Consider the following 13,610-nt stretch of genomic DNA (forward strand, 5'->3'; position numbering starts at 1 on the left):
AGTACAGCACAGCGCAAATGTCCAGAGAGGTCCCAACAGGGCTTTGTGGGATACCTCCCGGAGGCAAATAAAGCCGATTTAAGTGAAGTTGTGTCTACACTGACACTAAATCGAACCAATAAATTCGAATTAGGCGCTACGCCACTTGCAGAGGTGGTCTTGTTAAGTTGACTTTTGCCACGACTTAAGTCAACTTAACAGTAGTGCCAGTGGAGACGCAGGTGTTCGGAGATCAACGTAAGTGACTTTACGTCGACCTCATTGCCAGTGTAAACCAGGCCTTAGTATCTTTCTCTACAATCCTTTTCTTGCCCAAAAATAAATCTGAATTGGTTTAAAAAAATGCAGCAAGAGAGCAGGAATCATACCAAAATGTTACAATAATTAATTACAAGTTGCTGTAAGACATACTGCATGGACATAGTTCTGTGTCAATAATTCATTTCAGAGTATTTGAGACAAGTCCTAGGGGAAAAATACAATAAAATAGACAATCAGAAAATAAAGCAAGCCCATTCAACTTCAAAACTAGTTAGAAAGACATTTTTCTCCAACATCTAATTCACTCTGAGTCAATGGTAACAATATTTGCAGTTTGTTCTTCACTGGAAGAAATGTGTTTTCAGAAATCTCTTTGCATCTTTGCATAATGAAAAAAAGATATTACCATTGCTTGCATGAGTAATCTTTTATTTTTCCAGATATTAAATAACTACCACAGCTTTGAACTGAACAAATTCAAGTTGCAATTGTTCAGTGAGTCTGAATTTACCAGGTTAGATCAGAAAACAGAAGTTTCATATAAATTCGTTAAGTTAACTTAAGACAGAACTCTGTCCCAGCAGATATGTCAATAAGATAGTGTCAATATCTGTATAAAAGAGCAATAGAAATCAGAGATGAAAAACATTCATCAAGGAGGTCATAGACACCATCCCATCGATACAGAACTGTCCCCCACAGTACTTTATCATAATTGTTAGTTTTCTGGAGTTTTACTATTTGTTCCAAGGAGGTTTATCATGAAATTGCCTCATGAAGTTTGGGATCAAAAAACAAAAAAACCCATCAAACAAACGAACAAATTTCTTCAGATCAGATGGATGCATATTCCCAACATAGTCTAAAATAAGTCTTGGGTCCAATTTTGTAGATGCTGAACGCTCTACGTGAGGTACTGAAGACGCTGAACATGCATGGATTTCAATAGGATCTGAGATCAAGCACCTCTCCTATATATATGCTTAAGCTTAATAATGGAAGGTGCCTGGTCTTAGCTGCTTTCTTCCTTGCAGACGTTCACTCTTAAGCATAGGAAAAGCACTGGCTAAATAATCCTCTTTGGTTCCGTAGCACCAGCTTGAATCAGGGATACCATGTCAATGGTTACAACATTCATTTTGTGTGCAAAGTGGTCAATGTTACATTTTTAACTCCCACTTCACAAGTAGCTGCTACAATCTGTAAAGAGATCTGGGGAGATTTTGCAGTGAAAATTATCTTAATGCTTTTCTGGATTGGGACCAGAAAGCTCAGCACGTTGGAGGACTTAGCCTTCAGGTATCTTCCAAACCCCAACTCAACCATCCCATGTCCTCTCAATCAGCACATGCCAACCTGCAGTCAGTCTTCCCAACAACATTCCTCGACCGCAGGCAAAGCCTGAAGAACCAGTAGATGTTGCAAGGTGTCCTGAATGCCACTGAATTCAGCGCTCTGATGAACCTGGGATGGAAGCAAATTCCACAGCTAAGGGCCTCTCACTTAGAAGCTGCACAGTTCCCAGCTCCTTCTCATTTGTACAGAGATGGGGGTGTAACAGAGTTCCCACTATCGTACCCTGCAATTAACTCTGATGACACTGAAGGAACCAAGCACAAACCACCTTGAACAACATTTATTACAACCCTCTCAACCAGTTTTGTATGATTCATGCCCTTTTTGCTATCATCTAGTTGATCTTTCAATAGCTTTCTAAATTTGAAAAGTTCATGCTACTCGGGCCCAAGAAGCTGATTCGTATGCTATTATAGGAAAAGTTAGACTAATCACTGTTATCAGGTACGTGAGATCCTTATCTGCTTATTTAACAAAAGAGCAATCTATGCATTCAAGAATACTGGGCCTACCTGGCCCAGCAAAAGTCAACTCTCAAAGGGCAACTGGAGTGCTATGACACATTCTGATACAGCATGCCTCATGGAATGAAAGTGGGAATGTTAAATCTTCAGAGGTGTGTTAGGTTTCTACTTTCTAAACATTCTTCTTTATGCCATACAGTACCCCCATCTTCCACAAAATATGTCAGGAATATATTATAAAAGTTCCTTCATTTCACTGTTGAGTATAAAGTGCAGTGGAGTGGTTTATTCATGATAATAGCAGCTAGCAGGTTGCAGCTGTCATCCTACAAAGGGTCAGCATGCAACGCATACACACACACACACACACATATATATACAAAGTAGAGCTAAGATGACCCAAATATATCTGAAACTGTCTGAGTTTGGTCTTTAAACTAAACCTCTGAGGCACGACATCTTGTCAAAACCTACTCAGTGAACAAGGTATGTGAAATACACGGAGCAATGCTGTGGGCATTGATGAAAAGCTATGGGATGCATGTTCCAAGTTTTCCTTTTCATTGCACTGTGGGGTCTCAATCAGGAACTGTATTGAAAGGGAACTAGTAGAACACCATTGAAGTAAATAATTTGTTCAGTATAGATAGGGAGAGATCAGAGGTGAAAGACGGATTCATTGGAGCCCTCCTCTCATCTTGAAGACATCAATTATCATCAAAACCTGTAGCAACATCATCATTCGGATGGGAGGAATGCATTCCATCTTACTTTTAAGAATGTACTGCACTGAGAAGACATACAACTAATATCATAGTTCAGCTCTTAGTTCAGTCACAGGACTAAGTTTGCACTCAGTTTGATGCCTCATAACTAGATGCAGATAGAGGAAAGAAGTGTGATCAGGGGAAGAGTCCATGCAACAGGCTCAGCTAGCGTTTGCTGATGTCATCTGCAAGTCATTTCAGAGAGAGGAAGGACAGACAGCAGGTTAAGAATAAGACTATTGTACAGCCACTCTGGGAATGATGATTGCATCTAGTACTACTTCCAGAAAACTTTTAATAGTGTATGGCTTCAGATGGTCCCTATTACCATGTATCTTTTACACATTCTCCTTTTTACAGACTATGGTTTCATTGTGTCACACAAAGGCAGTCATATATTCCTTAAAGCACAGGGCGGTAACTGGATATTTTTCTATAATTCCTAAAATTAAGTATTGAATTTGGACTTGGGAATTTTATTTATTTCCATGTGCAAAAAATTGCCCCCATCCAATGCGCTAGGTATATGTATGATGTACTCTCTAAAAATACATTTTTTTAAAAAGGTTAAAAGTTCTAGTTGACCTGCTGTCAACATTCCCAACTGAGCTGCTTTCCACTCAGCCCCCTCTTCTCATTTGCAATGTGCCCTGAATCTCGGTGATCTCAGGCTGTGCGTCAGAGTGGGGTGAGATGTGGATGTATGTTCCAGCATTTAGAGACCTCCATTGAAACTGTCTTGCTTCACGCTTAACAAGTACTGTAAATTCAAGTGATCAAGCTGATTTCAACTGGATGGTTTGGACACAAGAAATCCTGCATCTTGGCAGGGAGCTAGATTAGATGACCCTTGGTTCTATGATTCTATAACTGCTGCACAAAAGTGATTTATTTAGTGTAAGGCATGGTAATATATATATGTTAGGGATAGATAGGTTTACAAGACTTGAGAATACATTTCAGGACAGAAAAATCCTGTTTTTTGAACCCAGTTGTACAAAAACAAACAATTTGCTGAAACATTCCTTTAAGGAGAAGTCTGGTACTCCATATTCTTAAAGCATGAACAAGACATCTGGAGTTACCATAGCCATATGTGCACAAGGTAGGAAAAGAGGCAGCAGTTTCACTTACTGATCACCCATGTTATTTACTAGTCTCCATTTGTTTGAATATCTACTCCAGAAAGCAGCAGAGACAATGAAAGCTTGACGCTTGTGCTTAGAACTAGGTTATCTTCACTTTTTGCTACAACTAATTTAAATTAAAGGTGAAACACTCACAGTTACACTGCTATAAAACAAGACTTTCAAAATGTCTGTAGACTCCAGAATTAGAGTAATGTTTGAAAAGTAATATGTTTTGGCAGCTTTATTTGATCAATTATGTCGATGGCAGATTGACACAATGTTAACGAATGCAGATCAAATTTGGCAAGTTTTTCTGAAAACAAATCACCAATAGCCATGTGTTACTCCATCCTCCCAATTTACAACCTTGGGTCCAAACATCTTATAACACAATATTTTCCAGTTAAATTAAGTGGTGTAACATTGATACACAACCAGCACATTTTAGCCACAAGCAACAACAAACATTACTGCATCCTTGGCATTTCTGAGTACAAGTATTCTTTTACTGTAGATAACCAGACCTTTTCTCATATGCCTAAATTAGTGAACCCAGCAGTCTCTAATGTACACAGATTATTTTCATTTGCTGAACTGAAAAAAATCAATCAGTGGCGAGGTACCATATGAGGTAAAAAATATTTCCATATGTGTTGGCATCTATGAAAAGTTTAATGACTTTCCAAGTGGTTTAACATTTTTTAATAATCTGAATTTATTGAAACACAGGTGTTATGATATTTTTATTAGAGGAATAGCTACAACAGTAAACTCACCCATATTTTGTCTTCCAACATTTAGATTATGTTATTGACTGGAAGAAATGTGTTATGATATGTAAGATTCAACTATTTAATGAATATGAATTTAAGTTCTTTAATTGGATGGGAACAGCACAAAGTAAAGAATTCATGATGTCTGCTTCATGCTATTTAAAACTTATTTGGTTACACCTTTAACAGAGGACAATGAAACATGACAAATTTGTTCATATATTGTGAATTGCAGCTAGTGAAATCATGGCTCTATTGAAGACTGTGAGTTTTGTCACTGGAAGTGGAGCCAGGATTAAACCCAACTCACAATTGCTCATAATACAAGACGGGGGAGACATTGTGGACATTTTCCGCTCCACGCAAGTATGTCTGTACAAGAAATGTCATTTTCAGCTATTCTTAGCATCTTTCTAGCTGCAGAATGATTTTGTCTGAATAGGTTTGATGTGATACAGTGAATTTAGGCACAGATCACAGCTATCTCAGTCAATTTCAAACTTCATATTTAATTCGAGTTTTGGTTCCAAGTATACTGAATGGTAAATATGAATTACTTATATAAAGCGCAATTGTTAAAGGTGAGCACTGGCATTGTTGTACTACTTGTCTTAGTGCAGGTGGATTTCTTCACCAAAAGGCAATGGATGGCACGTAACCCTCAGATATTTCATGTTTGACAAGTTTTTTTTTTAATAACCTTCCCAAAGCACACTGAAGTGGGGCTTTTTTTTTCCCCCAAATTACTCAGAAATCTTTGAATCTAGTCCAAAGCTGAGAAGCTTTGTACATTTCTGCATATAACTGGGAAAAAAGGCTCACTGTCATGTGTGACCTTGGTATGAAATATGGTAGGTTCAAAGCTGTATTTGCTGCTTTTTAAACCATTGTATATGACCATACAATTTCAATTGCATCTTAATACTTAGATGTTCTACATTATAATCCTCTCTCTCCCCTTCCCCCCACCCACTTTTTAATATTTATATTGACTTCCTTCATTGTCCCTTCTGGAGATGTCCTTCTGACTTTAATAAAGATTAAACAAAATAGAGTTCTATGAAATATAACAGGTTTCTATAGAGATTACTTGTATAATGTGATAAATCTTAATCATCTTTCACTAGTTTTTTAATATCATCCTATTGAAATATATAATTCTCTACTATATCTCATAAGATGGGCAAAAAAATCTAGAGAAAAGCTATCTATTAAATTCTAGAGGACTATTCCAGAAACGTAGGTTTGTTTTCACAGGTTGATTGGTTGAATGTCTTCTTTTGATGCAGTAGGTTAAACTGACTACATTAGCAATATGGAGCTATCATAACATCTCTACTTAAATACTATGTTATGGGTCAATAAAACATCACTGAGAAATTAAAAATAAAAATGCCATGCTGCAAAATAGAAAGTCAAGGTGGGTGAGGTAATATCTTTTATTGCACCCACTTCTGTTGCTGAGAGAGACAAACTTTCCAGAAAAGCTCTTCTAAGAGCTCTTGTAAGCTCAAAAGCTTGTCTCTCTCACCAACAGAAATGGATCCAATAAAAAATATTACCTCACCCACCTTGTCTCACTAATATCCTGGGACCAACACAGCTACAACAAAACTGCATACAGTAATGCTGCAAACTAGCCATTTATTCACAAAATGGCCAGATTCTGGTCTTGCCCCCATGGCTGTGGAGATTCCTCTGGCAAAAGATGGGGATGGGAGGTAGGATTTTTGGGGTAATGTGGGGATTCCTTGTTGACCTATGGAAAGAGGGTAGATTGGGTCAAGCATGGTGTCCATTGATGGGTCTGCAGGATCTACTGTGACATGGACATCTTCCCTTCCACACTCCCCATGGATGGGCACATATTAAGGTTCACACAATATTGCAGTACAGGTAGCAAAGCAGCTGCTTCTCAGCTGCTCAGGTGCATGAGCAATTTTCTTCCTTATGGTCTTGATCCTGTGAGCTGTGGTCAGATTGGGTTGGCTACTGTCTTTGTTCCTCCCTGCAGAGATAACTGTGAAATCTCCAAAACTAGATGATCTGCTTGCCTATATAAAATTGTACAATGAAATAATTAAAACATTTTGAAGTTTTTGGCTTTAACATAAAGTAATCACAGGAACATAGGAAGTGTCATACTGGATTGTCAGAGCAGAGTTTCCTTGAATCCAGTCATTGACAGCAACTGATTCCAGATGCTTTAAAGAATGGTGCAAGAATCTCCATAGGAGACAATTTGATAAAATCCAAACAATTATAATCAGTTTTGGAACATTGGAGAGTGCACCTTTAAGCTGCATGGGCCCAATTATTTTTAGCATAAAATGTAATTATAGAAATTACAAACATACTTTTATGTTAGCACTGTGGTTACAAGACTATGGCTCAATAATGTCAATTTATCACAGGGTTACACAGACTGCTACCAAGTACAAATACAATCATGAAAAACATCTGTAAAACCCTTATAAGCAATTTGTCAAAATACTTTAAAACATATGTATAATAAATGAAGAACACATGTTTCATATGAACCAAATGAAAGTAGAGCTGTACAGAATGGTTCACCAGAGACTTGAACAGCTGCAGACATCACCTCTCCTCCTGTCCAGCTTTAAAAGACATTGTTTTTCCTTTAGGTTGACAGGTGACGCTGCAATACGGTTGGTCTTCCTGAAAGACAGTTTCCCAAAAAGAGTTCTCTAAAATGTTCACATTCCCTTCCCTCAGTGCTGCTTTTGATTGTCATTAGAAGTTTTTGACACCTTCTGCCTATTCACAAGGAATCTCTTATAATTTACGATCTGTATCAAACCCATCAGATTATAAAAAGAAACCAGGCCCTTATTGCAATTTACTCCTGCATTAAGTTATGTACTGTACAACATTGTCTGTTTGGTACATGAAGTCGGTAAGAGTCTAGTTAACTTACTGTTATACAGTGTGAGTATGTGGATGATCTCTATATATCTTCCTTGCTGGCATCCCAGGTTGCAGAGGGATTGGCCTGATTTACCTGAGGTCCTCAAAGTTGGAAATTTGCACCACTTGCCCCCTCCCCAAGGCTGCAAACTCCTTCTCCCCACTGCAAACATGAGCCAGGCTCTCTACAAAGAGAACCTTCTGTAGTTTCCTGGTTTTTCGCATTCAGGCAGGTTTTTCCTTAAGTGTTTAGGCCACAGTTTGATAGAATTATTGATTTGTAGTAGAATACTTATGTTTCCTCGCATAATATTTAAAACTGTATCAATACAAAGCTACGAGGATGTCAATAAAACTCTGACTTCCTAGTAAAATCCAGGTGTATGGTAAGATTATTTCCCTATGGCCCTCCTACTTTATCAGTCTATGCTTTGCTACCCGAGTGTGAGCTTCCTGTCTCTTCCATTCCATTTTCAGATCTACCTTTGATGATGCAGCAGGAGCTGAGGATTTTGTTTTATTAATCAGTGCCCTTTGGAATTGTGCCAACACAAGATATTGTCACCCATGCATTTCAATGGCTTCAGTGAGTTATTTTATGCCAATGTGAAGGCAACAAAGTTTGATTTTATACATCTGAACAATGAAATATTTTAATATTTAATTTCTGAGCATTCCTCATGAAGATACGGCACAAGATTGTATTCAGGTCATTTGAATGACTTTATACACAATTACCACAATCAGTCTACCATATATCATAATATGTAATACATTTAAAACTTTATTCTTTTTTTTCTTTCAGTTTTACAAAAGTAGGAGGAACATGAGATCCTTTCTTCATCACCAAGCATGTGCAATCACTAGCAACATTTAAAAACAACAACCGAGTGATCACAAGTTAGCTTAAATAGCCTCAAGTATCCCTGAAGAGCTACTGTGTGCTGTGTAAAAGCTGAATAATCCTCACAGTGTCAGGGGGTGATTCTTCAGCTGTTCAGGATCATGAGATGATATCCTAGCACTCACAAAACAGCAGATTCAAAACACAAGAACATACATTTAGGTAAAGATCATTGTGACAGTACTAGAAATAATCCACAAGAATTGTCAACACCCTGGAGGCCAAACTAACATGACTGAGTCAAAGAATCCATGATTTTACTCAAAACCAAACAGAAGAATACAGCAAATTCACACTGAATTATGCACACTAGGAATACAAACATTTTCCATCACATTTGGCTCATTTTTAAGCTTTTACAAGATAACTGGGAAAAAGGGGCATTTGTTGGAGCACACTTTCAATTTAAATACATACTGACTTATTTATTTAATAAAAGAACTGCAATCTGGGCAAATGTATTGCTGATCTTTATTGCCTAGTGATTTGCATAAAATAATTTATCACATTTATGAAGGCACATTGATAGAAAAAGAACCATTTCAACATTTTAAAAAATGATTATTCATTTTTAATTCATTATAATAGGGGGATTTATTTTGGCCCCTGAGTTTAGAAAATACCATTTGGTTTTCCAGACCTAATAATCTTTGTTTTAAATATTTACATGGTTGTTTCTTCCCATTCAAGTTCCACATCACCTATAACAGAAACAAATACACTAAATTAAACTGCTTTTTAAATAAACATTAATCAATTACTGATAACTGTTAGTATGTATTTGAAAGAATTTCTTGGAAAAATGTAGATAGCTTGAGCACTGACTAATACCATAATCTGGGTTAAAGGGCAGCAGAAAGCCGTAACTTTGCACTTATTAAACCTACAAGTGCTTGTCAAAGTATGCTTATTAGTATGAACAAATCAATGCACCTGCTAGGAAAAAATAACTTTGGAACAATCTGTATCTACTTACCTTCCATGGCATCCAAAGAGTCCATCTTTTGCAGTGCTGAATAATTTACAAAACATATGGACTGACTGCTTCCTTTGCTTGTCAACAGGTCCAAAACACACTGATGCAAAAAAATATATTGTGCCTGTAAAATGTAAAAGTTAGAGGTTATTTACCTGAACTTATGATGAAAAATTGATTTTAATAGCAAAATATTTCAAAGCAATTTTGAATAAAAACATCTAGATGTTCTGAAAGTAATTCTAGTTTAGCATACTGTAGCAAGTGATCCAAACACTTTGATAATAAGTCTTATGTCTGACCCAATTTTGATAATTATGAATTATTAATTATTAGTCTGCAGGCATGTTAATTACTATGCTCAGTCAAATAGATAAAAATGATACCAAACACAACTGAAGATATTAGACTGCACCGCATCTTTCCCTCAAAGCTAGTTCTACATTTAAAAATGTGTTCAGCTTGTTTTTCAACATTTGATTCAGGCTCACGAAGTTGAACCACATACATCACGCACTCAGATGAAGAAACTTTCCTCCTTCCTAGCATGATGAAAGCCAGCAGGGTGCAGTCAAATGCAAAAAATCCACTAAATTCCATTCACTTGATACATGGCCTCTTCGTGAGGGAAAAAACAAATAGCTTCTAAAGATAGATGCCTGTTGTAGAGGTCATTTTGAGAACCAGTTAAGAAATAAAAACGTTGACTTTCTTGGCTTTTGTTCATTGGGATAAAACTCTTATTACTTTAGTGTAATTTCTGTTGAGTAATTTTCTTTATATTTCAGAACAAACAAAAACTATAAATCAAACTGTTTCTAATATGCAACGAGAGTTTCAGTTAGATGGCTAGGTCTCTGGAATCAATGGTTCGCAAACCACAGATCATTGAAGCAATAAACTTTCAGAGTCACTGCAGTGATCAGTGGCAATACATACGTTTTGCATATTTTGTTTCCTGAAATGCTTATTGACATGAGAGGGTGTGATTGATTCAAAGTACCCATTGAAGTAAACCCCTTTTTTGGGAAGATGGCTTGTTCTGTAACAGATCCATCAGGCAAATATAAGCTTTGACCTAACAGGCTGAAGTTACTACAACCTTTAAATAGTTTGTGCTATTCAGATTATGAATCCCCAAAGTTGTAAAGTCTTCTTGTGCCAAAGCAGCTGCCACCTGTACACATGAAAAATCTTTCTGAAATTCGCAGTGAGGCAGGAAAAGGGATGAAGGAGAGCATATATGTGCCGAAAACTATTTTGTAGGGTCTGTTGCAGGAAAAAAAATCACTTTCATTACGGGTTAGACTGTGCATTTTACATATAGCTCAGAGTAAGGGGCTGTGTGTAGCTAAAGAAGTCTGAGAAGTCTATAGGGTGGCATATGGTAGATTACAGACACTACACGCCCAGCTAGCATAGGTATAGATAGCAGTGTAGATGGTGAGCCATGGCTTAGGCAAGTAGAGTAGAATGCCCTACATTCCTGAACCTAGGGTATGAACCCTGCACAGCTCTCTATATGCGCAAGCAGAGGGGAGGCATGTCAAGGGCTGGATTTCCAATTAGGCCCAATAGGCACGTGCCTAGGGGCCCTGGCGTTCTAAGGATGCCTAAACAGTGGCAGATTACCCCACAGGCCAATGGGGCCCATGCCCAAGGGCCCCGACCCATTTGGAGACCCCGCACAAGCACCGGAACTCTGGCCCCACCTTTTGCTCCTCCTCCTCTCTCCTGGGGTCCCACCACCCTGCTCCTCCTCTTCCCCCTGAGGTCCCACCCCTGGCCAGGCTGGAAGGTGGAGCCCAGGGGTGAGTATATGCCCCCCTGTCTGGAGCTGGCCGAGCCAGTTTCCCCAGCCCTTTTTCTCCCCTCACACCCATGTGCGGAGCTGGCCTGGTCAGCCCCTCTCTTCCCCATCACACCCCCACCACGCAGAAAACACGAAGGTCAGCTGTAGGTAGGGGGTAGCACTGAAGATGCTGTGCCGAGGAGCGCATAAGGTGTAAATCTGGCCCTGGGCATGTCTACACTGCTAGCAGTGTAGTGTCCCCGCTGCCTCCCTGCCACCAGAGACTTTCCCTGCCACAGCGAAAGACTCCAGCTCCATGTTGCTGGAACCTTCCCCCGCCTATGCCCATCTCCCTACTGCTGGAGGCTTTCACTGCATCATGTAGTCACATGTACCCTACACACCTCCACAAGTGTAGGCAGTTGTAGACCAGGTCTCAGAGAGACACAATGCCTCCCAGAACACTTGGTTGTGCTAGAGGGAGAAAAGGGAGTAATTTGCTACAATCCTTTTTAGGACAGTTTATACCTCAAGTAGTACTGCCGTCTGACACATGAAGTGGGGGGAGGAACAAAGGGGTTGAGTCATGGTTCCACCTAATCCCTGTCCCTCCCACCCACATGATCCCTGTGGATAGTGTCTCATGCACAGTGCCTTCACTCTTCTAACAGCCAGCACTAAGATCCAACTAGGTGTGCTGTCAGGGAGGGAGCCGCTACTCCCCTGCCTACTTCCCTGCACAGGTGTATTAGGATTATTCTGAATCTAGCCCTGTACCAGCAATTTGGAATTGCAACACAAGGCTCTGCAAAATTAAAACAATTTTAATGTAATAAGTACAGAAAGAAAGGGTGCAAAGTTACTGATATCTATTTTATTATATTTTACTCCTACAATTTGAAGAGAGACTGATTTTTTTTTTAAATTGGAGGTGGGAGGGAATTGCTTTTATCTTGGTACCTTGTATGCTGACCATTTTAAACCCAAATTAGAGACCATCATGAAGTGTTTTATAATGGAAACGTCAGAATAGCCTTGACTGCTGAAGCCTTGTTTTGTTTAGAGAAATAAGAGATAAGCCTAAAAAACTAATAAGATTCAAGTTCTATTTGGATCAGTCTCAATGGTTGATCTGGACTATTGCACCTCTTGGTTCTGCAAAACTGCACTGGAAATGACTTGGACAAGAACAAGCTCTCTCATGACATTGTCAGTGTTATACAGAAGTAACAATAATACTTCCTGCCTTTGATCAGGTTGGAAATCAGTATTAAGAGAACAGCTTCTTGGGTTACATTTTGGAACTTCCATTGCTGGCCTCTGCCAGAATCTGTAAACACAGTGGTGAGCAACAGAGGCAAACCTTTTTTTTTTTTTTTTTTTTTAAAAAGCCTTTGTCTTATCTATTGTCTTTTTTATTTGTAATAGTTTGGTTCTGCAAGGCCTCCCATTGAATGGCCTCCCACTGAGGAACTGCCGCAGGAAGATTTTTAGATGATTCGACTTGCAGTGAAGGGCGTTAACCACCCGTTCCAGTGCTCCTCACCAGAGTAAAACCCCAGTGATAGCAGTCCTGTTTTCTTCTCACCTAGCTACATGTGCTATGTTTAAATTTACCTTTGACGGTTCTCACTTGGGGGGTTGGTTGGTTGGGTAGTGTCACCTAGTGGTCAGGGCTAAGGCCCATGTCCTGCAAGGAGGTTGTTGGTACAGGAGCCCGGGCCCTCCCACTCCACTGGGCTCCAACCCAGGGCCCTTTGAGGGCTATCAGTAATCTGCTTAAGACTGGGCCACTCTCTGGGCCACTTCCTATCTCCCCCCCTGCAATTGTCCCAGTCACCATCTGTGTTAAGGTGATGTGAAGGGCCCCTGCTCACCCCCAGACACCTTCTGGTGGTGGCGTGCAGTATGGTAGCTCTCTTTCTCAGACAGCAACTGCCTCCTCCCATGGTATGGCCCAACCTTAATTACAGAGGTTGAGTTAGACCAAGGCTTTCAAACTTTATCATACTGTGTACTGCATCTTAATACAAATGTTATCTCACTGTCATCTCCTGTTCCATTCGTGGATGAAATCTTGACCCTATTAAAAGTCCATGGGAGTTTAGCCACCAACTTCAATGGAGCCAGAGTTCCACCCCAGGGTTGTATAACAACCCTGAGGCAACTACAGCAATTGTTTACAGTTTGACTGCTGGAAATAAGCATGCTGAGTTAGGACCACGTTACCAGCCTTGTCTCCAGGGAGCACTGGTGGTT

At 39.3% G+C, this 13,610-nt stretch overlaps 1 protein-coding gene across 11 annotated transcripts in view; it reads right to left on the reverse strand.

The window, feature by feature from the left end:
* Positions 1 to 5,072: 5,072 nt before the first annotated feature.
* The window catches only part of PTPRQ (protein tyrosine phosphatase receptor type Q), a 201,253-nt gene continuing 192,715 nt past the window's right edge, over positions 5,073 to 13,610 (reverse strand). For all 11 annotated transcript variants that reach the window (XM_067559886.1, XM_067559884.1, XM_067559892.1 and 8 more), the window contains 2 exons: positions 9,560 to 9,683; positions 5,073 to 9,284 (listed from right to left, as the gene is read on the reverse strand). In XM_067559886.1, the coding sequence (XP_067415987.1) occupies positions 9,247 to 9,284; positions 9,560 to 9,683 (162 nt within the window). In that variant the 3' untranslated portion in view covers positions 5,073 to 9,246. The remainder of the gene's footprint in view (positions 9,285 to 9,559; positions 9,684 to 13,610) is intronic.

Source organism: Emydura macquarii, unplaced genomic scaffold (genome assembly GCF_026122565.2).
Source record: "Emydura macquarii macquarii isolate MOO-44397 ecotype Brisbane River unplaced genomic scaffold, CSIRO-AGI_Emac_v2 contig_2205, whole genome shotgun sequence".
Classification (NCBI taxonomy): domain Eukaryota; kingdom Metazoa; phylum Chordata; order Testudines; family Chelidae; genus Emydura; species Emydura macquarii.